The 27,660-nt window shown below is 35.7% G+C and overlaps 2 protein-coding genes across 5 annotated transcripts in view; one reads left to right on the forward strand and one right to left on the reverse strand.

The window, feature by feature from the left end:
- RB1 (RB transcriptional corepressor 1) overlaps positions 1–27,660 on the reverse strand; it is a 134,990-nt gene that overhangs the window by 29,634 nt on the left and 77,696 nt on the right. The gene's annotated exons all lie outside the window — the stretch shown is intronic.
- Positions 14,251–16,288, forward strand: LPAR6 (lysophosphatidic acid receptor 6). Its single transcript, XM_030882295.2, has one exon. It carries the CDS (start codon positions 14,906–14,908, stop codon positions 15,938–15,940), a length of 1,035 nt encoding a protein of 344 aa, XP_030738155.1. The 5' UTR covers positions 14,251–14,905; the 3' UTR covers positions 15,941–16,288.

Consider the following 27,660-nt stretch of genomic DNA (forward strand, 5'->3'; position numbering starts at 1 on the left):
AAAGATATGCAAGTAAACCTGAGCATTTAATAGGATTTAGGTATGCTACTAATCAGGTATTTTACTTTCTCTTCAGATATGGTTTAACCCATAGACTGTTTACCTGGTTGTGTTTTAAATTAGCACAATAGGATTATACCAAAGTGAATGCCTCTTCCAAGGATGAAGGTGGCATTTTGTTCACCAACAGTCTTCATGTTTCACTCAGGTATAACTTTTATTACTCCATCTCCCCCAACCCAACTGGTCACAGAGATATATAGATATAGGCTTATGATAATGACTATGCCATGATAATAATAATGAGAAGAAGTATGGTGCAGTGGATAGAAACACAGCCTCTGCAGCCACACCACAAGGGTTCAAGTCCTGACCACTTACTGGCCGCATGACCCTGGAGAAAGTTGCTTAACCTTGTTATGATTCACTTTTCTCAACTGTAAAGTAGAGACGCTAATGACAATAATGCCTAGTTATCCATGCATCCATCCACCCATTATTCGTCATATGTCTATTCTGTAACAGGAGCTTTACTAGGAAATAGGAACATAAAGGTAAACAACCCTCCCGTTGCCAGCTACTGATAGGGTCACTTCAGAAGCATCTGTCCTCTTCCACCTTATTCAACATGTTCATTTGAAATGAACTGTAATCGTCCTCTATCACCAAAAAATTCCCACTCCTCCTCAGTTTTTCCCATATCATTAACACTTCTTATATACAGTTGCCCAAAGCAAAAAAGAATCATGTTTATTATTCTTTCTCTCACTCTCTACTGTCCAATCCATGCAAGTCATATTGGCTCCAACTTCAAAATATATCCCAAGTCTAACTTCTTCTCCAGATGGGACTTTAGAGAGTTCTTAAAATAAAAACCCAGTGCCAGCAACTTCCCTAGTGACACAGTGGTTAAGAATCAGCCTGCCAATGCAGGGGACACGGGTTCCATCCCTGGTCTGGGAAGATCCCACATGCCGTGGAGCAACTAAGCCTGCGAGCCACACCTACTGAAGCCCACACACCTAGAGCCCGTGCTCCACAACAAGAGAAGCCACCGCAATGAGAAGCATGCGCACCGCAACGAAGAGTAGCCCCCGCTCACCACAACTAGAGAAAGCCCATGTGCAGCAACAAAGACCCAACGCAGCAGAAAAAACAAAAACAAAACCCAGTGCCAAGCATATAGTGGACACTCAATAAATATTTCTAGACTGTTATATGACATAACCATACCATAGGTTTAATTAAACACAGCAAAGCACAAAGAAGAAAGTGGATGATAAGATTTGCTTTCTAACTGACACTAAATATCAACTGTGGCATCTGGCCTCCAAGAAAACCCCTATAATTCCTGCCACTGGGTATTTACACCCTTATACACTGTCCTATGGTTAGTCTGTGTGGTCAATGGCATATAGCAGAAGTGACAGCATGTCAGTTCTGAGATTAGTTTATAAAAAACCTGCAGTTTTCGTCTTAGGCGCACGCTCCCACGCTCACGCTCGCGCTCTCTCTCTCTCTCTCTCTCTCTCTCTCTCTCATCTCTTCTTGCTCTAGGCGAAAGCAGCTGCCTTGGAGTAAGTAACCCTATGGAGAGGTCTATGTGGCAAACAAATGAAGCCTCTGACCAATGACCAGTGAAGGAATGAGGGCTGCCAACAACCGTGTGAGTGAACTTAGTAGCAGATTCTCGAATTCCAGGAAATATTTAAGCTGACTGCAGCCTTTGTTGACAACTTGAGGAACTTTCCTGAGAGAACTGGAGCCAAAACCACACAGCTAAACCACTCCCAGATTCCCAACCTTCAGAAATTATGTGCGAAGTAAAACATTAGTTGTTTCACTAAACTGTTAAGGTTTGGGGTAATTTCTTACATAGCAATAGATAACTAATACAGAATCTGATTTTTTTTTAATCTAAAGAAAGTATTTAATGGATTATTTGACTTCTGAAAATTTATGCATTTATATCTATAGCACGGTTCGCATTCAGGACTCAGACAGAAGTTTACTCTTGGTCTCAGGCAAGCTGTCTTATGTCATTACTTATCTACTTAAATTAACTCTCAGCATAATCACTCTCTGGACATTCCACTCTATTTTGCCACTTAATCATGTGAAGGAAATCAGACTCACTCTGTCAGCAAGTAATATAGATAGAAAAAGCTATAAGTCAGCTCTACATGATCTTTCATATTAACATACATCTAAAGCAAATGTGAACTTCTCCAGAGAGTAAAGCACTTAAAGGCTATCAGGTCAAGGTGTCCCTAAAAGAGATTCTGATTATCCAAGTACGTACAAGTTCTCCAGTGCTAGTAGAAAAATTAACAATAGGGGAGGTGGAAGACAGGAATTGCTATTGTTTTCTGGGTATTTTAAGAAATATTATTGGCCTTACATTACAGGAAATGTTTTTGTACTATCCTAAGCCAAATCACGATAAGACCATTCTACCTTGCAAAAGGAAACTAGAATACAAAACATAAAGTTTTGGGCAGGCCTTGACTTTTCTGACAGTTCTTTCCCATTCAACTTCACTACTTCTTTAATATTGATATTTCTCAGGATCCTTTTGCCAATATATATGCTGGCTGAGCCACTATCATGGCTTTAGTTATATTTCTAGTTATTCCTAAATCTACATTTCTGACTAAAACTATTCTTTCAAATTCCAGATCCAGTATTTCCAACTAGATACCTTGGATCTCTACATGTATATGTGGCAAACATCTCAAATATTAACATGTTCAAACATTAACATGAACTTATTACCCTCATCATCAATCAGCTATGACTCCTTCAACATCCTCTTTGGTTAACTGTTAGCAATCACCTAATCACCCACAGTACAAATCTTAGAATTACCCTCAGAATTCCATCCAGGCACCTAAACTTTTGATTCATGCTTTTACTTTTAACATATTTATGCCTTTATATTTAAAACTGGTTTCTTGTAGATAGTATAGAGTTGGGTCTTGCTTTTTTATCCACTCAGACAATCTCTGTCTTTTAATTGGGGTTTAGGCTATTTACCTTTAATGTAGTTATTGACATGGTTACTTTAAATCCTACATCTATTTGTTCCATCTGTTCTTTATTCCCTTTTGATGAAGGTACAAAAGCAAATCAATGGAAAAAGAATTAACCTTGACCTAAATCTCAAACCTTGTACAAAAATAAATTGGAAATGGATCATGGACTTAAATATTAAAAGTGAAGCTATAAAACTTTTAAGGGGAAAATCTTGGGGATCTAGAGTCCTTAGACTTGACACCAAAAGCATGATCCATAAAATAAAAAACTGATAAACAGGAGTTCATCAAAATTTAAAACTTTTGCCATGAGAAAGACATGTGGAAAGGATGAAAAAAGAAGCTAGAGACTAGGAGAAATTATTTACAAGCCACATACCCAACAAAAGACTAGAATATATAAAGAACTCTCAAAACTCAATGGTAAAAACCCCACAAACAATCCAATTAGAAAATGGGCAAAGACATGAAAGAGACTTTTCACCAGAGAGGAAATACAGATCACAAGTAAACAGAAGAAGATATTCAATACGATTAGCCATCATCCTGATGGGCAATGTAAATTATAACCTCAATGAACTATCCTCACATGATCAGAATGGCTAAAAGAAAAAATAGTGGCAATCCCAAACAATGGCAAGGATGCAGAGAACCTGGATCACCCATATATTGCTGATAGGAATTCAAAATGGTACAACCACTCTGGAAAATACCTGGCAGTCTCACAAAATAAAACACAATAACCACACGACTCTGCAACTGCACTCTTTGGGCATTTATCCCAGAATAATGAAAACTCATGCTTATATAAAACATGTACACAAATGTTTATGGCAGCTTTACTTGTGATAGTCAAAAATATTCTTCAATATGTGTATGGTTAAAGAAACTGTAGTACGTTCGTACTATGAAATATTAGTCAGCAATAAAAAGGTATGAACTATTGATACATGTAGTACCTTAAATGAATCTCCAGAGAATTTGGCTGAGAAGAAAGATAATCCTATTTGATTTCATTTATATAATATTTTGAAATAACAAAATTTTAGAAATAAAGGGCAGAATAATAGTGGCCAGGGGTTAGGACATGCATAGTGGGGCTGGAGAGATGTGAGTGTATTTCCTTCTATGAGGCAACTGTTCAGTATATTTGTCTATGATGGTGGTTATGTGAATCTGCACACTGTCCCCAGGTCAGGCTGCCAGGTGTCTCTTAGTTGAGGGCCCTATGCTAAGTAAAATAAGTCAGACAAAGATAAATAGAGTTGGCCTTCCCTATTGTGGGAGGTGGAACCTATGGATATAAACGGCTGATTGGGTTATGCCATTTTATATAAGGGACTTGAGCATCCACAGATTTTGGTATCTGCAGGGATCCTGGAGCCAATCCCCTGCAGACACCAAGGGACGACCGTACAGTACAACCTCACTTATATGTGGGTTAAAAAGAAAAAAGAAAAAGAGCTTGTAGACACAGAGAATAGACTGAGGGTTGCCAGAGGCAGGGGGTGGAGGGTGGGCAAAAAGGGTGAAGGGGGTCAAAAAGTACAAACTTCTAGTTATAAAATAAATAAGTCATGGATGTAAGATACAGCACGGTGACTACAGTTAATAACACTGTAGTGCATATTTGAAAGTTGCTAAAAGATTAAAAATGTTCTCATCACAAGAAAAAAAATTATAACTACGTATGGTGATGAATGTTAATCAGACTTATTGTGGTGACCATTTCACAATATATACAAATATTGAATTATTATGTTGTACACCCAAAACTAATATAATGTTATATGTCAATTGTATCTCAATTTTAAAAGTTTTTTAGTCTGGAAAATTATAAACAGTTGATATATTAGAGTAGTAGAGTTATATTATCTTTTTACTGCTAGTTTTATTCTATTTCTCTTATTATTACTCTTTAAGAGCCTTAATAATATCTCTCCTACAATATAAATAAAAAATATATTCCTAAAAAAAAATTTAAAAAACAAAGCTCATGGAATGATGTCACATGTGCTTAGAAAGTAATGGAGTTGAGTCAGAGAAAACTGGTCATGGTTCCAGGCATGAGTAGGGCTGGATAATGGTCATATGTCAGAAAATGAGAGTAAGGCCAAGAGTTGGCTCTATGAAGGACAGACATGGTGACAAGAATCTGAAGGTAGATCCAAACTTAGGATACCATGTTATCAAGGAAAAAAGACAAGTGGGATAGAACTACCTTTAAGGTCCTAGATGTCCATTCAACCAGATGTAGGATAGATAATTAACAAAAGTAAAGAAAGCTGACCTAGTTGTGTCTACTTCAAAATAAAACCAAAAAAACCCACAACAAACAAAAAAACAAACGTACAACGTAAAAGCTGTGAGTCAAGTTTACTCAGTGTCTTACTGACAACTATAGCCCAGGAGATAACCCCTCAGCTCTGAGAAACTGTTCTGAAGAGGTAAGGGGAGAGGTCAGTATATATGTGATTTTGGCAAAGGTGGTACTTGCAACCAAGCACACATTTTGGTAGAAGGTTGCTGCTAGTCATGAGGAGCACATATCTTAGTTAATGGTTTCCGTGCTTTTCTAAGTATGGAAAGATGCAAGAATCCAGGTTCATAAAAAATTTCCCCTGAAAATATCTAACTATCTGAAGGATTGTTCTGCCAGTTTTCCCAGAGCACAGAGTGCCTCATTCTGCCCCGAACTCCTTTCAGGGGGTGCTAAAGGTCAACAACTACAGTGGCTAAGGACTTAATTCTTGTAGAACCTGGTGGCGGGTGACATTTTTTAACTGGCAGTTGTATCAACAAGTTAATATAGGCTGTCAGATGTCACTGCTATTGGGAAACTGAACTCAGCAGAAGAAAATTCAGTCCCTTGAGGTAACAGGGTACTAGCCGAAACATCAAGAGAAAAAGACAAACCTAATAATTGCCCAGGGACACAGAAGTCAGGGTGGATCTGACTTGAAATGCAGCTATTGACCTGGGGATCCTTTTAATTTAAGATAGTAAGTTTCCTAGAAGTATTCAGCTTGAAGAACACTGTCAAGTAGCCAAAACCGAAACAAAACAAAACTCCCAGTTCATGATGTGTCATGCAAAACAAAAATCAGAAACAGACATGCGGAATTTTATCAAATTGAAATACTATTTAGAGATTTCCAATTGCCATGAAAATCTTGGGGACATGAACCTGGTGAGTGAAGTGATGGAAGATGAGGCTGGAAATACAGATTGAGAAGAGCCTTTTATAAGACTGTTTAACAGTTAAAGGTTAATTCTCTGAGATACCCACATGATTTATTCCTTCACTTCTTTCAAGTCTTTCTTCATGTGTCCCCTTATCAACAGGCCCTTCCTAGAACTCCCTACATAGAATACCTCCTTTTTCCTCCTGAATGTATTTTTCTTCAGAGAACTTATCACCATATGGCCAACTGTATAACTGCTTGTTTATTGATTGCCTGTCTCTCCAAAATAAAATATAAGCTCAGGAATTCTGTTACATTTGCTGCTATACATCTATCACCTAGAAGAGCACTTGGCACACAGTTGGCACTCAGTAAATATTTGCTCTTGAATAAACAAATAAATATAAGCATACCAAAGATAAAGATAACATAAGCAGGAAAAATAACTTAAATGTGCTTATCCTATTTACCTATCCATTTAACCAGGACAACAAGCCAGCAACTTTTCTTTCTTTTTTTTTTTTTTTTTTGGTCAGCCTGAAACAGTCCACTTCTGTTTAGCTAAAAACTAGAACAACAAAAGGCTTGGCTTTAAAGGGGGTCCTTTTGTAGAGTCAGTCATTCCGGGCTTTGTTTGTAACCTTTCTGAGGCAACACTGGTAACATCTGGCACTGACAGGAAATCCTCAAAATTTCCAAGAGTGTGAAATCAGTTGATTAAAATGAACATACTGGCAAAACCAGTAAAAAGAAGTGATCATGGAAATTTTGTTCTGGGAATGGATTACTAGTGGCTTAGAATCTTACTGATTAATTCTTCCATATGCCTTTGGGTATTAATATCTGTCAAAGAGTCAATCTTCTTCTTTGAATTCTGGCTGGGTTAAAAGCAAAACATCTACATAAATGCTTAAAGTCAGATGTGTTTCTGCTTTTAAATGTATTTGCAATAGTGTTCACGGAACTAGATCTTAAAAATCTGTCACTTGTAAAAATAAAAAAAAAAGGAAAAAAAGAAATTTAATCAAATTTATATATTCATTCCTCTTCTAGGAATTTAGAGTGAAACTAGTTATGAGGCATTCTTGAGAGAATTGAGGAGATAGTCACTCAAATCATTTTCTGTGTTTTTGGCTGAGAAAGACATGACTATACGTATGTGGGACTATACCGACATTATTACCAGGCACAGCTCTAGTCTTTAAGACTTGGAATTGGAAACTTTTATTCAACTTTAAAGGCTAGCCTTCTCTAGACATCGTCTGCTCTGAAGACCTTTTAATTGACTTGGTTGACTCTCATCTCCATGCTGTACAAACATATGTTGTTAGCCGTACTGCAATTATTTCTTTGTTTTTTAACCCTAAGTGATTGCATGAATATGTCTTAAAAGTGAGACATTTTAACTAAGTACTGTGGAAGTACAGAAAAGGAACTGATGAGATTGAAAGGTCTCCACAGAAAAATGGGATAAGATTTTAAGAGGGGAAAACGAAGGAATGGGGAACAGGAAGACAGGAAAAAAGGAGGAAGGGACAACTCAAGTGCTGACAGTGATAAACATGCTTGCTCAAGTTTTAAGTCTTATACTGCATTCCTGCTTCTCTTAATTTCCTTTATCTCTTTGCTTGAACCTGCTACAAGCATCATTCCCGTGCACTTTTACTTTGCTATAAACCATTATCCATTACCTTTTAAATCTTTCTTCTACTCCTACCCAACCCTACAAGCTGATTCAACGCTTTGAACTTGGGCAGATGACTCATGCTCCAGTAAAGAGTAACATAAAGTGTTAAGTGTTTGCAGTAATGACAGAAAGGTAAATCATTTTCAAATGGTATCAATATAATAATACTAAGTTTGTCTAGAATTTAATAAATTTTCCTGTTAGGCTAAAAGATCTTTTTATATAAAATAAACATATTCTATCAAGATAAATTATAAATATTTTCTCAAGCTGAGAAAGTTTTGTTTCTAAATCTAAATAGAAAATTTATCATTAACAGGCTTCAGAAAAATTCAAAACGAGAAAACTGTTTTCACAGGTACAAATTTGAGATGGAAAAAGGCCCTGAAGAAACACTTCTCATCAAGGCAAACATTTGCTGCATTCAAAATGAATAAAATAAATTTAGAATATTTTTCTTACATTTAAAATTTTCACTGTTCCACACTTTCTTTTAAACTTGAACATATTTACTTCACATACTTTCTCATCCAATTTTTTTATGTATCTCATATTCTCAACGTTATTTTAGGTACAACTCCAATTACGGCCATCAAAACTTTTAATGAGAGAATACTTTAAAGTTTTGAACAATTCCTCTTTGATCAATTTTATAGTAAAAGAACATAGTACCTTGTTTGTGTTTTGGAAAAGAAAGGTCTTTTAGAGAAGAATGTTATAGAAATATAAAGGAAGGGCTTTCTTTTAAATGTTTAATCTTGACAGCATGATAAGATATTAACAAAACTCTTCTCATACAATGAGACTCCTGGCTTAAGCAAAGAATAATTCTTGTACATATACAAACTGGTTTCAAAATTAGAAATCCTTAAACATAAAGAATGAAAAGTGACTTCTTGATTTGTTATACCTAAGAGTGAAAAAACCCAACCTAAAAGCTTAAGCATTCAAAGAACTGGAATCAGATATACAAACAGGAAAGCACCTTTGAACAGTCCAACTCCCTCACTATACAGCCAAGAAGCTAGAATCCTAGAAAGATCAAGTGAATGCATATTAAGCTTCTCTGATTCTCTGCTTCTGCTCTTAACACAACACTTTCTTACTTTCTTATTTATAATAAAAAGAGGACTTCCCTGGTGGCGCAGTGGTTAAGAATCTGTCTGCCAATGCAGGGGACACGGGTTCAAGCCCTGGTCTGGGAAGATCCCACATGCTACGGAGCAACTAAGCCCGTGCGCCACAACTACTGAGCCTGCGCTCTAGAGCCTGCGAGCCACAACTACTGAGCCTGCGTGTCACAACTATTGAAGCCTGTGCGCTCCACAACAAGAGAAGCCACTGCAATGAGAAGCCCGCGCACTGCAACGAAGAGTAGCCCCCGCTCGCCTCAACTAGAGAAAGACCACGCATAGCAACGAAGACCCAATGCAGCCAAATATAAATAAATAAATTAAAAAGAAAAAGTAAAAAGGACAGAATAACCAAAAATAAATAAATAAATAAATACACAGATTAACATTTAATTGTCTACATACACACATCTTAACTTCATTTATAAAGAATCTGCATTAGCAACTAATAGTTTAAGATTCCTTTTAGGCTATCCATAGAAAAAGACTTTCAAAAGATTTCAATTTCCAGATACTTCAGTGGAATAGCCTACAGGATTTGCTAATCCTTCATTTCTTTAGACTGTGGTTTCTTACCTGTTCTTAGTCATAATCTTGTTTGAGAATCTAATCAAAGCCACAAGACCTGTCCCCAGGAGAGTGTATACAACAGGGGTTTCAGCGATTTTAAGGTCATCAGGTGAGATCCTTTGCACTATATTGTCAAATTTGCTTCAGCATAAACCACACTACCACATATATTTGGACTATCTTAATCTTCCAACAAATAATACATTCTCCCAGAACCACAATTTGACATTGGGTGCTTTTCCTAAATTGAGGGCCAACAAGAAATGGCACACGTTCTACCATTAGAACACAATCTGCTGTGGTTCATGTGTAAAGATTCACAATATATTTCTGAGATAAAGCAAAGTTTTTTCCTTGACACCCTGGAACATTTTCTTTCATTAAATGAAAACTACATAATCTACTATATTTTCCTTTTCTGCCTTGTGTCAAATGCAGCAGTTCCCCTTAGCCTAGATTTTTCTGCCCTTCTCACACTGCTCCTCCCACCCTTCTCTTTCCCATGTTGTACTGGCTTTTATTCTTTTACTAATGTGTTAATGAATTTGTGTTTTAAGATTTTTATTTATTGCTTTTTGCAAACATTTATTACATTCAAAATGAATAATTTTTAGGATAATGGATATGACTAATATTTAGAATAATTTTCCTCACATTTCTCACATTTAAAAACTTTAACTGTTCCACACTGACTTTCTTTTTAAACTTCTTAAATGTAGGTATAATTTCTATAAAATAAAAATCTTAAATATTTAGTTTCATCAGTTTGGACAGTTTTAAAATTATAATCTGCTTTAAATCCTTTTTGGAAGCAAGAAGGGTATAAATCAATAAATAGTTGATTCATTCATGACTTGATCTGTGTCTGTCTGGCAGGGGAAACTGGTGGGACTAGAAGTAAGACAAGATAAGACACCATAACAACTATATAGATAAGAGTGACAGGGTTAGTCTAAAATGATAGCAGAGAAAATAAAAAAGGGACAACATAAAACTGGTATTACTATCAAGGCTAGAAATAACCAATATGAAAAAGAACAGAAAGGAAGAATGGCTGAGGAGCCCACTTTACACATTCTTTGTTTATAACGGGTGTTCAACAAAGCCTATTTTGTTTTGTTTTGTTTGATGAAAAATTGCCCATGTTTTATTTTATTTTTTTTAACATCTTTATTGGAGTATAATTGCTTTACAATGGTGTGTTAGTTTCTGCTTTATAACAAAGTGAATCAGCTACACATATACATATATCCCCATATCTCCTCCCTCTTGCGTCTCCCTCCCACCCTCCCTATCCCATCCCTCTAGGTGGTCACAAAGCACTGAGCTGATCTCCCTGTGCTATGCGGCTGCTTCCCACTAGCTATCTATTTTATGTTTGGTAGTGTATATATGTCCATGCCACTCTCTCACTTTGTCCCAGCTTACCCTTCCCCCTCCCCATACCCTCAAGTCCATTCTCTACGTTTGCATCTTTATTCCTGTCCTGCCCCTAGGTTCTTCAGGACCACTTTTTTTTTTTTTAGATTCCATATATATGTGTTAGCATACAGTATATGTTTTTCTCTTTCTGATTTACTTCACTCTGTATGACAGACCAAAGCCTATTTTCAATCAGGTATGAAAAAGTCAGATTTCTTGCCTTCTCAAAGCCACAGTTGTAGCAGAAATTTAGATAAGAACTCAGAAGTTACTCATATCCTTAAACTCATAATAGTTAACAGAGTACTCCCTCTCAAACCGATAACAAAAAAATAAGTTACACAACTAAAACACAACTATACCATTACTATAGTGATGAATAAAACATGTACTTTATAGGCTAGCTGGTTATTGACCTGGCTTCTTGATGTAATAAAAATCTGTAAAGTGATGAGTTATATAATGAGATTCATTAAATTTCAAATCAGCTGTAGTCATTTCACCCCCTAAAAAAACTCATTCAAGAAACCAGCTGATTCCTAGATTTAACTTTTAGAAGTATACAAATCTCACACTAAACTGGTTTGGTCTCTATCACATACAAAAGCAACTATTAAATATCCTCGAGTCCTTGGATTCATTTAACTCCCTTTTGTAAGCAGTTACTCTATGGTTCTCAAATCTTAACCTAAGGAATTTTAAAGGTATCTAATTTCACTTTGGCTCCTTAATTAGAAGTCAAATTAAATGTCTTGAAAAATCTAGCATTCAATAATCTTCTTCCTGTTAAAACAGATAGTCCTTCTGCTATTGCTCTTCCTCAGTAGAAACAACTCTCAATAAAATTCCAGTTTATCAGTATAATTCATTCCTCAGTAAACATGTGAGTATCCACCAAGGGTCAAGCATTGTGTAAAACTGGAAATACAAACATATACTAATATACTGATAATAACAAAAAGTTTAATTCAACGAACAGTCATCTATTTTTAAGCACCAGTAACTCAAACATGAAAAAACTACAAATGAACAGTTAAGTGAGTATTAAGTCAAGTGAATGACATCATCAACATGTGGAAGAATATTCCAATGTAGAATTAGTACGTTTTATGGACAATGCCATGTTCAAAATGAAGGTAAAAGTAAACAAATTCAGGGCACATAACTGCTTAAATTTCATTATTTAATGATGACTAGAGAAGAGATTATCAATCTGAAAGTCGATTACTGAGAAACTATAACAGAAATTTTTCTCCAGTAAGAACACAAGCTCATTAACTACTCTCTTCATTACTGTTCACTCTAGGTATCCACCTGTCTTCTTATATGAACACACACTACCTCTTTTCCATACCAACATGATACAAAGAAATTCAGCCCTTAAGGTTTTAAGTTTATTGGTTGTAAGTAATACTCATATTTTTTTGTGTCACTTGATTATAGGTAAATTTCCTAGTCAAAACAACAAAAATAGATTATAATTCAGGGGGGATTCATCAACAAACAACAAAAGTTGCTAAGCATGAGAGTGAAGCCCAAATTAAAAAGGTACAAAATCAGCACAAAACACGTTACTGAAAAATATTAGTTTTAAATTAGCTAAGTAATTTATGAAAGAAAAATAAACTGCTCTTAAATTTCTCAAATTTCCTTAATTGATACTCGAAAGGAAGGCTTTCAGCCCAAATGAAACCAAACTAAAAAATAATAACAGTAAATCACAACTGGATATAGCCTTTTCTGAAAAATGGTAATTTAAAATAAAAGAAACATGTATGTGTCCACAGGTTGTGATATACTCAATCCCTGAGGAAATAACATCTACATTCAACTACCCCTTTCCCACACATACTTTCTTCTGATTTCTTTGGGCTTTAAAAAATGAGTATACTTTAAATACATAGAGAGAAACCACTCACATGAGCTTTTAAATGAAAACAAAATCTGACCCATATTCCAATACATAGTTAATGTCATATTAAGAGGGGTAAAGGGAGGGCTGGAGGGAATTAAAATTCCAAACCTAAAACTTAGCCAAGTAGTATAACTTTTATTTTCCAAAATTTATTTCAATGAATTTAGGGAAAAAATTTTTTGTTAAAAGACACAATTTTGTTCTGTAAGATTAATACCACACCAAACATAAACATTTTAAAATTTATTCTCTGATCCGCCTGCCAATGCAGGAGACATGGGTTCAAGCCGTGGTCCGGGAAGATCCCACATGCCGCAGAGCAACTAAGCCCATGCGCCACAACCACTGAGTCTGTGCTCTAGAGCCCGTGAGCCACAACTACTGAGCCCGTGCACCACAACTACTGAGCCCGCATGCTGCAACTACTGAAGCCCGCGTGCCTAGAGCCCGTGCTCCGCAACAAGAGAAGCCACTGCAATGAGAAGCACGCACACCATGATGAAGAGTAGCCCCCCGCTCGCTGCAACTAGAGAAAGCCTGCGCACAGCAATGAAGACCCAACACAGCCAAAAATAAATAAATTTATAAAAAATAAAGTTTATTCTTTGGTGGAAGTGATTTAAAAAATTGGAAGTGCTATAAAATATTAATTTAATTTTATAGGAAAGAGGTAAGAATGTGAGAAAATTGTTTATCAAAAAGTAAAGAGATCCAGGATTGGAGCCACTCACAATCATGGGAATTAAATTAAATCTTGAGGAGCAATTATGGAAAACAGAAGCCAAGAGTGGCAAAACTTGGTCTCTCAACTCAAATCCTTTTTATAACTAACGATTCAATTTTTCTTATACAGTCAGTAAACAGATTTTTAAAATGTCATATTAAGATATCACTAACAATTTCAGTTTATAAATACACATACACATTTTAGTTCCAAAAAAAAGTCATATCCAAAACACAAAAGCAATCACATACTGATTTTGTCCTCTCTCAATTACTACTACCAAAAAGAAAGAAAGAATAAAAAGAAAAAAAAAAAAAGAAAAGAAAACTCCCTGAGAGGTGGTCAACATTCCAGAGGCATTTCTGCATAAAAAGAGGTAATGGGCAGACTGCTCAGCTAAACAGTCAGTGGCCCTTTGCAAGCCTCCTAGGTGTATTCCCAGCAGACACGTTATCAGATTAAAGGAACTGCAAACAAACTGGGCTGAAACCTTTCTTTGTCCAAGTCCAGCCTCTTCTTCCTGTGATGTCATACTACAAATCTAGCACGCCTTTCGTTTTCTCTTCAGAGAAAGCCCATCTCACAATACAGCTGGTAACCGAGGAAAAGGCCTCGATTCAGCAAGAGCTAACACGCTTAGGAATTTATTTCAGAACCTTTGAAAGACTCCTCTGCTTACCACCATCTGGGATCCACTGCAGGAATACGGAAGAGGAAAACCTCATTTAGAAGGAAGGAGCAAGAAGTAAATGAGACCGAACTGGGAATGTTTAAGTCTCTGAAACTTTGCATTGAAAAGCAAAGTAAGATTGCTAACTTTAGCTTCAACATTCTGGAGCATAAAGAAACTTTCATTTTGGAACATTCATCTTAACTGAAACTGAAGTTTACCAGACGAATAGTTTTCTTCCATCTCAGAACACAGCTTTTATTTAAAATTTATAATCCAATGGATTGGCTTCACTGACTGCGTTTTTTAAACGTAGCCCTGGAATCACGGATTTTCTGGAGATTTGAAAATGAAAATATTTTCTTATTGAAGAACCAAGTGGAAACTTTACAGCAACAAATTTCATGTCTCTTTTGGAGGAAAAAGAAATATTTATAAAATCACGCAAAGATCCAAAGGATTTGCAAATACATTGGAGGTTATAAAGGGGTCACAATCTGAATACCAAAGGAGACCGCAGCTGACCAAAGGACTTCAACACTGTAAACTGGACGTGCCTTTATAATGGTAAGCAATAACAGCTCCCACTGCGTCTATGATGATTCCTTTAAGTACACTTTGTACGGGTGCATGTTTAGCATGGTGTTTGTGCTTGGGTTAATATCCAACTGTGTTGCCATACACATTTTCGTCTGCGCTCTCAAAGTGCGAAATGAAACAACAACATATATGATTAACTTGGCAATGTCAGACTTGCTTTTCGTTTTTACTTTACCCTTCAGGATATTTTACTTTGCAACACGGAATTGGCCATTTGGAGATTTACTTTGTAAAATTTCAGTGATGCTGTTTTATACCAACATGTACGGAAGCATTCTTTTCTTAACCTGTATTAGTGCCGACCGATTTCTGGCAATCGTCTACCCATTTAAGTCAAAGACTCTAAGAACCAAACGAAATGCAAAAATCGTTTGCATTGCTGTATGGTTAACTGTGATGGGAGGAAGTGCACCAGCAGTTTTTTTTCAGTCTACCCACTCTCAGGGTAACAATACCTCAGAAGCCTGCTTTGAAAATTTCCCAGAAGCCACATGGAAAACATATCTCTCAAGGATTGTAATTTTCATCGAAATAGTGGGATTTTTTATTCCTCTAATTTTAAACGTAACTTGTTCTAGTATGGTGCTAAGAACTTTAAATAAACCTCTTACATTAAGTAGAAGCAAAATAAACAAAACTAAGGTTTTAAGAATGGTTTTTGTACATTTGGTCATATTCTGTTTCTGTTTCGTGCCTTACAACATCAACCTTATTTTATATTCTCTTATGAGAACACAGACGTTTGTTAATTGCTCAGCAGCAACAGCGGTAAGGACCATGTACCCAATCACTCTCTGCATTGCTGTTTTAAACTGTTGCTTTGACCCTATAGTTTACTACTTCACGTCAGACACGATTCAGAATTCAATAAAAATGAAAAACTGGTCTACCAGGAGAAGCGACTCCAGATTCTCTGAAGTTCAAGGCACAGAGAACTTTATTCAACATAACCTACAGACCTTAAAAAATAAGATATTTGACAACGAATCTACAATATAAGCTGCCTTAAATAAAACCACCGGGACTTCACTGGGACAGAACCTCCAAGTTCCTTCAACTGTGAAAAGTGTTTTCTTAGACAACTATTTCTCCACCTCTGAAAGAAAATAAACATGTGGACATTTTAAAGTTTTTCATTTTAAAAAAATGTATTCGATGTGTTAAGCATTAAAACGTATTCTACTCTTGTATATACTCCATTTTATTTTTCTGAGCCATTTTGATTTGTACCTTCCTCTTCATTAAAAAAACAAAAAATCCCTAAAGTTGTTCAAACTCTAAAAGAAACTATGATGTAAGTCATGTGGTGACCATCTGTATGGTCTTTGAATGTCTTAGTAATTTTATACTGGATAATTAACAAATATTAAAAGTTTCATTTAAGTGTTTAATACTTTTATTCAGTATATATCTAATTTTGATTTCAATCTGAATTGAAACTACTAATCATGTTTCTTAAACTATAACAACATAAATGAGAAAGAGTAATTTGAAATATTCAGTAAGCGTTTTTACAGCATTTTTCAAAAAACAGTAAAGAATGTAGTGTTCTGTAGAATGACATACTGACACTATTTGAGTCTCTCAAGCAGTCACACTCAGAGATAATATTTAGGATTTTGTCTTTGTATGCAATTCGTAAAAAGCAGATGCTATCCACACAGTATAGTATGTTTTAAAATTACTCTTTTGATCCATTTTCTGCATTTAACAGCAGCCAATTTAAAAATGATATATGCCACAAAAACTGAGAAAGGAGGAAACTAACAAAATGTTATTTTGCTAAGTAAATTAAAAGAAAATACTATTACAGGTACACTTTAAAGGTATATTTATGTCACAATAAATAACCTGTATTTTAAGTATTTTAGATCAGAGAAGCAACCTAGATAGTGAGTTATAATACTTGGCACTTAGAAAGTGATCAATATATATCTTTTGACCACTGAAGCCACTGAATAGCTGAATATATTATTTCAAGTAGGCAAAATGTTACTGTATGTCAAAATAATTTATGAAGTAAGGACATAGTTCCTTCTATAAAAAGCAGCAAAACTGCAGGGCCAAATAACTAAGTACAATTACATTTTCATTTCACTAAACATAAAAAAGGTATTGCTTTGAGCTATAATTTAGATATAAAGCGCCAATTACACTGAAACTTTTTCATTTTCCAACACATCTTTTTGTACAAATTCAAGCAGTTTTCCAAAGTTAGCTAAAAAAATATTCTTTTTACTTGAGAAGAAAGACATATAATTAAATTTAGCATTCAATGTATCTGATTTTTACATTTTCAATCTTCCAAGTCCTGAATACAACTTTGGACAAACACTCTTTGTTTTAAAGATTTAAATTTGATTTTTGCTGTTCTCTGGATTTGAGCTGCAATGACTTCAAATAAATTATAGTAAGTAAGTAAGCTAAATAAGCAAACCTGTTTTCAAAAAAATAACAGTGGGGGATTTTCTTTAAAGAGCTATAACTTCCTTTAGATAAACCTGAAGCAAAATAAATCCTTAAAAAAAAAAAAAAAAACTAGTGAAGAAATTAAGCATAGTTCTTTATATCCCAAGAGAAGTATATATGTTGTAAACATGTTTTCTTCAACTGATGCTGAAGTGATTTTATTTGATATTCTTCGGAAAAAACAAATACATTAAGCACTCTAAACACATATTTTTGAGTTGGAAAGCAACTAACAACTTAACGATGTGGAAGAAACGGGCAGTGAGTTTGTAACAGATTTCTCAGAACTTTCCTCGGCTTAAATATCTGTAAGCAAGATCTCAAAGCATGGATGCTATTTTAAAATACAAGCAAAATAGTCATCAGATAGTTGTTGTTACTGTGCTCACTGGAGAAATTTTTGTTGCCCGCTTGTCAACAGGAAGATGAGTCAAAAGTTTTATAAGATTCTTCACAAAGTAATACATAACAGATAAATATTAGTTTTCTTATCCAGAACTTCAAATCCTGGGTAAATCTTAACTACAGGGACAGAAAGGGTACTAAAGTTATTTTCCTCTGTTAGCACTGCACTTTAAAGTAAATTATACATTTAGAAGGTTTTCTCTTTCCCCTTTACCCAGAAAACCTGTATTTAAGGAACTCTGAGAATTCACTTTTTGTTTCCTTAGAGTGACAATACAATCCCCCCGCCCCGCCCCGCAGACACTGTGCCCACTGTTTTTAACATCTTTATAAAAGAGTAGATAATTTATCTAATCTTCCTTTCCATATTAACTTCCCTCAAAGGAAAAGAAGTAAGACGAAAAAAGTTTCGAGGTGTGGAAAACAGCTTTCCAGCATCCTAATGATGGGCTCTGAACTTAGAAATGATCTTTTCTAAGAAAATATCAACCAAGTAGCTAGTTTACCAAAACAATGTATGAAAATATATGTATTATATCCATATATTAAAAGGAACTTAAGACACTACTTTATCAAAGAGTTTTGTCTTCATATTCTACATTCGAAATACCGAAAGTAAATTTGGGGTATAAATCTTAATTATAGAATTGGTATTTAAAGAATCAGTCACTCATTTGAGGAACATAAAATAGAAAACTGAACATCAGCAAATTTCATATACCCAATTGAGAAACATTTAATTTATGACTGGTATGCAGCTAGCAAGAATCTGAAGCAATTGCAATTTTGGACCTCTGATGAACGAGGTACTTGGTCTTTTGTCAATGTATTAATGCCTTGCAATGCCTTGCAAAATCTTAACTATCTCCCAACACCCAAACTTTTTAATGTCTGCATGCCAAATCCAACCGCAGATGTCACAAATGAGGGAAGATGTGACCTGTGTGCTCTTAGTTGTGAATGAACTTTTATATATAAGATTTTATAAATAGTGCTTCCTAGTGGATGAATCTTAAGGTAATCCTAAGGGAAATTGTTTTTAAAAAGCTCTTTTGAGCTATCCTGAAAACCAAATCATCCATTTATAACATGACTTCTAAGAAATAAATTCCAAATTAAAAAGAACAAATGGACAAATTTAAGGACACAGAATATATTTAAATCAACAAGATTATTTAATGATCAACAATATTTCTTAAATAGCAGCATTTTCCAGAGATCAACATACACACTGTCCTAAAAATCACTAATTCTCAAATTTCTATTTTATCTCTTTCTTCATCTTTTTTTCTTGATGTCTGCTACCCATTTTTTGACAGTCAATTTTATAAAAGTACAAAGAATATCAATTAAATAGGGCAACAGACAGGGATAATTAAAGAGTATGAAATTAACTCCAGGCAAACTTTTTTAGCAAGTCTTTCCCCTTCCTCCATCTCTCAAAAAGATTTATTCCAGGGACTTACCTGGTGGCGCAGTGGTTAAGAATCCACCTGCCAATGCAGGGGACACAGGTTCGAGCCCTGGTCCAGGAAGATCCCACATGCCGCGGAGCAACTAACCCGTGCGCCACAACTACTGAGCCTGCGCTCTAAAGCCTGTGAGCCACAACTACTGAGACCGTGAGCCACAACTACTGAAGCTCATGCGCCTAGAGCCCGTGCTCTGCAACAAGAGAAGCCACTGCAATAAGAAGCCCACACAGCGCAACGAAGAGTAGCCCCCACTCGCCGCAACTAGAGAAAGCCAGCAACAAAGACCCAAGACAGACAAAAATAAATAAATAAATAAATTTATTAAAAAAAAAAAAAGGATTTATTCCAGTAACTCCTTAAAAGCGTACAAAATTATCAGTGCTAGAAGCAGTGGCCAAAACAGAATTCAAGATGCAGGACTGCAGAAGTAGAGATAATTCATGAATTTAATAATCAGTTTTCAAACTCAAAACTTGCTTTACTCATATAGATTCAACCAATCAGATACCTTTTGAAAATAATTAAAGTTAAATAAATATTTATGGCCAACAGGAACATGAAAAGATGTTCAACATCACTAATTATTAGGGAAATGCAAATCAAAACCACAATATCACTTCACACCTGTCAGAATGACTATTCTCAAACCGTGTTGACGAGGATGTGAAGAAAAGGGAACCCTCCTGCAGTGCTGGTGGAAATGTAAACTGGTGTAGCAACTATGGAAAACAGTATGGAGATTCCTCAAAAAATTAAGAATAGAACTATTATATGATCTAGCTGTTCCCCTTGTGAGTATTTATCTGAAGAATACAAAAACACTCATTTGAAAAGATACATACACCTCTATCGTCACTGTACCATTATTTACAATAGCCAAGATATGGAAACCACCTAAAAGCCCATCAATGGATTAATGGATAAAGAATTTGTTATATATTTGTTTGAATAAATGGTACTCAGCCATAAAAAAAAAAAAAAGTCTTGCCATTTGCGACAACATGGATGGATCTAGGAGGTATTCTGCTAAGTGAAATAAGTCAGATGGAGAAAGATAAATACCAAATGATTTTACTCATGTGGAATCTAAGAAAACAAAACAAATGAACAAACAAAACAAAAACAGACTTAAAAGATACAGAGAACAGACTGGTGATTACTAGAGAGAAAGGGCTAAGGGGTGGGTGAATTGGGTGAAGGGGATTTACTGTATGGTGATCAATGGTCACTAGATTTTTGGTGATGATCTTTTTGTAATGTATCCAGCTGTCAAATTACAATGCTGTACATGTGAAATTTATATAATATTATATACCAATTTTACCTAAATAAAAATAGGAATATCTACAAAAAAAAAAGAATGAGAAACAAATATGTGTTTTTACAGCAAAGTTACAGTTATTAGCCATAGGGTGAATGTGCTGAGTTCCATTATCTTCCTATCAAAATGAATTCTGGTAAATTCATAATTTAAAACTGAAAGAGTCTGGAGGTCATCTGATACAACTACTTCACCTTAGGTAGAAGAAACTGAAGAACTAAAAGGCTAAGTAACTTCATAAGGTCACATACAAGTTAAGGTAGAGCCAGGTAAGAATCTGGTTTTTCTGACTTGTCTATTCCTTTAATGGTGGTAAGGGGAGTAGCACATGCAAAGGCCCTGCTGGAGAGAACATGGTATATTGAAAGGATTAAACCAAATCCAAAGTGACTGAAGATCTAGGGCTGAGATCTTACACAGGCCATGATACAGCCACGTTAAGATCTGAGGAGATGTGGGAAGCCCTGAAGGATTTCAAGTAGAAGGACAGACATGATGACATTTGCATTTCAAAAAATCCCATCCCTCTGATTATAAGGTAGAGATGCATCTGTCTTCAGCAAAAAGAAAAAAACAATCACAATAAGAGCTATATTTATTCAACTGAAATTTAAAGAGATTCTCTTATCCTTTATTTTGATTATATCCTTTCCCCCTTATTAAAATGGACTTTCTTTTTGAAACGATGGAGATGATGATGGGAAGAATATTTTAATGTTGTTACTTGGCAAAATTAAGTGAGAAGCCCTTGTGGAGAAATTGATACATTCATATACTGCTGGTGGGAAACAAAATGGTACAACTCTAATGGATGGGAATCTGGCAATACCTAACACACACACACACACACACACACACACACACACACACACACACACACACACACACATCCCACTTCTAGGTATTTACCCTGAAGACACACTTTCAATAATATAAAAATACATATGTACAAGGTGCAGCACTATTTGAAACTGCAAAACACTGGAAACTCCCTAGATGTCCAAGCACAGAAAATTGGTTGAATAAATTATTGCACATGTACACAGTGTAGTGCTATGCAGCTTTAATAAGGAATTAAAAAGAGCTCTATGAACTGATATGGAGGAGTAATTTCCAGAAAGTGTTGTTAAATGAAAAAAGTAAAGTGTAAAAGAGTACATATAGTATACTACCTTTTTTGTAAGAAAAAGGCCAAATAAGAAAGCATACATATATCTGCTTGTTTTACAAAAAGAAACACAAGAAACCAAAACAAAAAATAATAATAAGGAACGGGATGGGAAACAGTATAGAAGAGATATGGAAGGTTATGACACTTACCTATGTGTAAGATTTGGGGAAGCATGTTAATACTGTAAATCAGGAATCAGAAAACCTTTTCTTCAAGGGTTATACGTAAATATTTTAGGCCTGCAGGCTACACAGTCCTGCTGCAACTTCTCATCTCCGCATCACAGTGCAAGAGCAGCCACAGACAACAGAAATGAGCGAGCATGGCTGCGCTCCAGTAAGACTGTATGTGCAAAGTCGAGTGGCTGGCCTGTGGGCTGTGTGTGCCACCTCTTGTGCTACAGTCAGAAAACTAAGGATAACACGGATGGGAGAGAAAGAGAAAATACCTAGAACTCCTCCTCTATTAGTGCCTGGCACATAACAGGTCTCTGCAATTCACTGCTGAATGAATAAACCTTAAAGTTCTATTAAAAGATGGACCGGAGTTCTAGTCAGGGCTTTGCTACAAACTAGTATAACTATGTTGACCCCTTCATCTCATCTAAGAGGTTTGGACTAGATAACATGTAAGGTCCATGCCATGTCTCACATACTGTTTCTCATTCTAGTCAGTTAAGACGTCCATCCATTCCTTCCTTTTAATAACCACTATCACCACTGTTCCCATGTAACACTGGGACTACTGTGGTTGCTCCCTCGCTCAGCCTGCTTTCTAGTTTCTTCCCTCAACCCATCCACGATAGATCAACCAGATTCACCTATTAAATCACCACTTTATGCTGGTCACTTACTGTTCAATTTTAAAAGGTGTCAGACTCTCCATTGACTGAGAGGAAAAATCCAGCTTTAAAGTACCAGATTGTCCAAAATATGGCCCTGACCTACTCAATTTTCTGGTTTCTGTCTTCCAAACATGATTCTTCCACTGCAGGTTGGTCCCCTACTTGTCCTGTATTTATAACTCTCACTTTTTTGACTCTAGATATTTAGACACATGACACACTACTTGTTCCTCCCCCACCCCAGTCTGCCCCCTTCTCTGATGAAACCCTTTCCATCCTACAAGGCCCAGTTCAACTCCTAAACAAAACCTTTGATAATGAAGGTTTTTTTATTGTCTTTATCACTTATTTGGTATCCTTTTTTCTTACTGCCTTTGTTAGCTATCTTTTTACATGGGCTATGTCTTATTTTCCTAACTAGACACCTCAACCTCCTTGAGGAAAGGGATTATGTTTTGTACTTTGTATTTTCCATAGCACATAACATAGGATTAAAATAGAGGGATCAGAGATTGAAATGAAGGGGCTTAGAGTTAAGAACAAATTAGATGTTACTTGCCTGCCAGACTGAAGATTCATTTTTAATAACCAATATTTACCTACACAGTACCTACTCTGTATTTATCAATGTCGTTCTAATACATGTCGCATACGTACCCACACACAAAAATGCAAAGAAACTTTTATTTCACCATACCTATAGTTCATTCAATTCTTCAAAAACCCAAGGAAAAAAAGGCAAATTTTCCTTTGTCAATAGTACTCTGATACAAGAATTCAACTCCTGTAGTTATCACCATAACTCTTATTACTCGATTTATGAATCTTAAACTGTATCTGTTGAATCCCCACCATTTAAATGAGGTTATACAGTTGTTAAAAGAAACTATGTCTTGAAGACATTCTTCATGGAATTATTTGACTTCTCTTTTGGAATCACTGTTTTGTAGGCCTGCTGCATCCTAGGATTTTCCAGTTTTTTCCTCTCTGCACTCTTGTGACAGATTCACTCTTTCTTAGGTCTCATGATTTCTCCCTTCTAGGATTTCTTTTTTTTTTTTTTTTAATTTGCTCAAGCATATTCTCTAGTAATTTTATTTTAAAATGGATGTTAAGAGATGAACTTTCTAAGAGATGAACTTTCTAAGTCCTTGCATGTCTGAAAACTGTTTCACTTTACCCTCCCGTTTGACGTGTAGGTCAGCTACAGAATTCTAGTTTATCAAACATCCAGTATTCCTGGTAAGAACTGCAATGCTGATCTGGATCTTATTCTACTGTAAATAATTTACTTCTTCTCTCTAGAACCTTTTTATAATTTTCTCATTGCCTATGGAATTCTGAATTTTCACGAGATGTATCCGTATTTATTCATCCTGCTTGGTACTCTGAGCCCTTTCCATCTGATGCCTCCCATTTCTGACTGGCTTAGAAACTTTTCTTCCATTAATTTTTTTTTTTTTTTTTTTGGCTGCATTGGGTCTTCGTTGCTGCACGCGGGCTTTCTCTAGTTCAGGCGAGCGGAGGCTACTCTTTGTTGCGGTGCGCGGGCTTCTCACTGCAGTGGCTTCTCTTGCTGTGGAGCATGGGCTCTAGGCAGGCGGGCTTCAGTAGTTGCAGCATGCAGGCTCGGTAGTTGTGGCTCATGGGCTCTAGAGCACAGGCTCAGTTGTGGTGCACGGGCCTAGTTGCACCGTGGCATGTGGGATCCTCCCGGTCCGGGGCTCGAACCCATGTCCCCTGTGCTGGCAGGCGGGTTCTTAACCACTGCGCCACCAGGGAAGTCCCTCTTCCGTTAATTTTTTAAAAAATTATTATTTTGTGTCCTCCATTTTTTCTGGTCTTTCTTTTAGAGATGAATACACAGATACTGAATTGAGGTACCCCAAAATACCAAAATAAGGGGACTATATCCTAGCAGCACAGTAGTTTTATATATTTTCCTTTTAGGCAGAATCACCTTTCTATTTCTGTTTTTTTCTTCAGGTCTATTGTAGAAGTCTGGATTCACCACAATTTCTGCTCTGCTTCTCCTGCAGGCACCAGCAGGACAGCACAGCCCTGTATGTGTACACGGAAGCTGGGATAGGACCAGGCATACATCTATATAATTTGTGCACTACACGAAAGCACGGGGCTTCACTGTAAACTCTGCATAGCAAGCCAGGGGTGGTTGCATCCAGAGGGGCATCTTTTTCTAATTCACTAGCACAGAGGGAGGCAGTTCATCTTCCTGATTCCTATAAGCCGGCATGGCCTGAGGTGAGGCATTGGTCCAGATGTTTCATGGACCAGTGGTTCTCAAAATGTGGTGGCTAGACCAGCATTAGCATCACCTGGAAACATGTCAGAAATACAAATTCTTGGATCCTACCCTAGAACCTTTGAGGTTAGGCCCAGGAACCTGCAATCTGTCTTTTTTTTTTTTTTTTTTGCGGTACACAGGCCTCTCACTGTTGTGGCCTCTCCCGGACTGGGGCACGAACCCACGTCCCCTGCATCAGCAGGCGGACTCGCAACCACTGCGCCACCAGGGAAGCCCTTTAATCTGTCTTTTAACAAGCCCTCCAGCCTTTTGATACATGCAAAAGTTTGAGAGCCGGTGGCAGACAGCACCTTAGAAAAACTCTCCTGATTACTGCCACACTCTCTGTACCTTCTATTATTACTTTGAACTTAGAGGCTAAGAATCCCACTTCCACTGTGGGAGTCTTCGCCTACTGTATTCAGTAGTTTTCTCTACTTCGTTGTATCCATCAAACAGACACCTCTTTTACTTTTTATCCTCAAAATTGAATTAACCCCTAAACTTCCCACTTCATAGTCTTGGTACTGCTGAAATTCACTGCCATGTGGTTTCTTCCCTTTTCTGTCACTTGTGTAGGGTTTTGGGGGAGAAAGGAGGTAAAAATGTGTGGTCATTTTGCTATTTTAAACCAGAGATAGTCTTGTTTTTAAAAGCAATTACACAGTCTTAGTTACACAAGAAAAAGTTATACTACTTAAACCCTTTCATTGTTGCTAACAAATAACATGCAAAGGGCTTTTTCATCAAAACAAAACAAATTCTTATATTATGAACGATATAATCTTCAATTTAATTTTCTTTAAAAAATGATAATTTTCCAACTGTTTAATCAATTACTAATTGTTAGCTCATATTTTAATAGGGCATAAAAATCTATGAATCATTTTATTATAATTCTTTATTTTAAAGTAAAGAAATGTATTTAATTACATGAGTTTAAAATATTTACACTGGACTAAAATTTAGGCTTTTCAGGAAAAAGGATTTTATGTATAGTATTTGATGAAAACAGAGGCAGCCATTTATTTAAATAAAAATGAATAGTACTTAAAACATAGAGCTAAAAAAATTACACCTTTTGGTTTATATGTCACATATGTAATTTTTGCTATGGCCAAAATAACTGGTTTCAAAATTGTTGTGGAAAAATTGCTATACTTTGTGTTGTGGTCTCATGAGACTTCTTTAGACTGAAACACACATAATATAATCTTAGCTACTTAAGAGAAGGAAAAAGTATGGACATGTGCTAAAAAATAAAAAAGGCCATGTATAAATAGTTTGTCTACAAGAGATTACAGAGTTGTTCCTAGAGAAATAATTACAAAGGTCAGGGATATCATTTTTGCATTATTATGGTAATTTTTACCCATCTCCATCTACTCAGGCTATTCATTCTTCATTTGAAACTGAAATGTGAAAAGGTTTATGTTCAGACAACCCTGTTCGAATACGTGAGTTAGGTTCTGGTCTAAAAGTACACAGTATTAAAAGTGTCCAGTATGCCTATTACAAAGATAATGCAAAAGCTTATATTTTCAAGAATAAGTTTATATTTTCACGAGTTCAGTACTGGATTAGGGAATCCTATGTTCATTTTTGTTTATTACTCATGTATTAGTAAAAGATAAGTCATTTTACTTTACCTCTCTCATTTTAATGTTTAAGAGAAAAAAAAATCAAAATGGTAAAACTTAAGTTATAAAAACTAGCATTACTTAATCTGTAAATAAAACTTTTAGACTATTAAATTATCTTAAAACATGGAAAGGGTAAGTATAATGACCAGATAGTAATAAAAATAATACTTTTTATTACTTTATTAATGAGGATAAAAATGACCAGATATTAAATTCTAAAAAGGAAATGAAACAAAAGATAGCAAGATACTTACGTTAGTCTCTGAGAATTCTTAGAGTATAATCAAAATCTAAAAGACAAATGTTAGCCTTTGAGAATTCTTAAAGAGTATAATCAAAATCTATGAGAAATTATCTGTTATAATTTAATGGAGGCAAGAAACAATGAAACTGAGCAAGAATAATAAAAAGTTTTTTTGAAAGAGTGAGACACAAATACAGCTGTTTCCTATTGTAAGTTTTTTTTAATCATGTTCTAAATCTAGCAAGTACAGGAAGACACCAAATACTTTTGATATTTGGGTATTTCTGACAATAACAGAAAATACTAAGAACCAACATGTAAATTAATAAAATCACAAATGCAAAGGTCACTCACATGCATTTTAAAACAGACTAGGTTATGACAGTTTAATTTTAAAAACATGACCTAAATATCTGGAAAAGATAAATGCCAAAAAGTTGGATCTATTTTATAATTAAAGGTAACTGAACTTAGATGGTTTAAGAACAACTGCCCTACAGTGGTTCTAAAATTTTACTAAACTCACCATTAATAACAGCCTCTGATTTGGCTGGAGGAATTCAGAAAATACATTAAATAGAATTGAGATCTCGTAAGATTCTTCTACTTTTTGTTTCTTGCACATCTAGATTCCAGAGTCCTTCCTCACTATTACAGTCAGGATATGATATGATACAAGTTTAGAGACTGAAAATTCTCAGACTATATTCAGGTAATTTTCTAACATCATGACCTTGTAGAAGATACTCTCTGACCAAGAGTACAAGTGCTTCCATTTCCACAGGTTAAGTACAGAGGATATTTCCAAGCTATTCTTCTACAACTGCTACAATCTCCCTTCT

Source organism: Globicephala melas, chromosome 18, assembly GCF_963455315.2.
Source record: "Globicephala melas chromosome 18, mGloMel1.2, whole genome shotgun sequence".
NCBI lineage: Eukaryota > Metazoa > Chordata > Mammalia > Artiodactyla > Delphinidae > Globicephala > Globicephala melas.

Coding starts and splice junctions, on each gene's coding strand:
- LPAR6 (XM_030882295.2), top strand. CDS start 14,906: ATGGTAAGCAATAACAGCTCCCACTGCGTCTATGATGATTCCTTTAAG.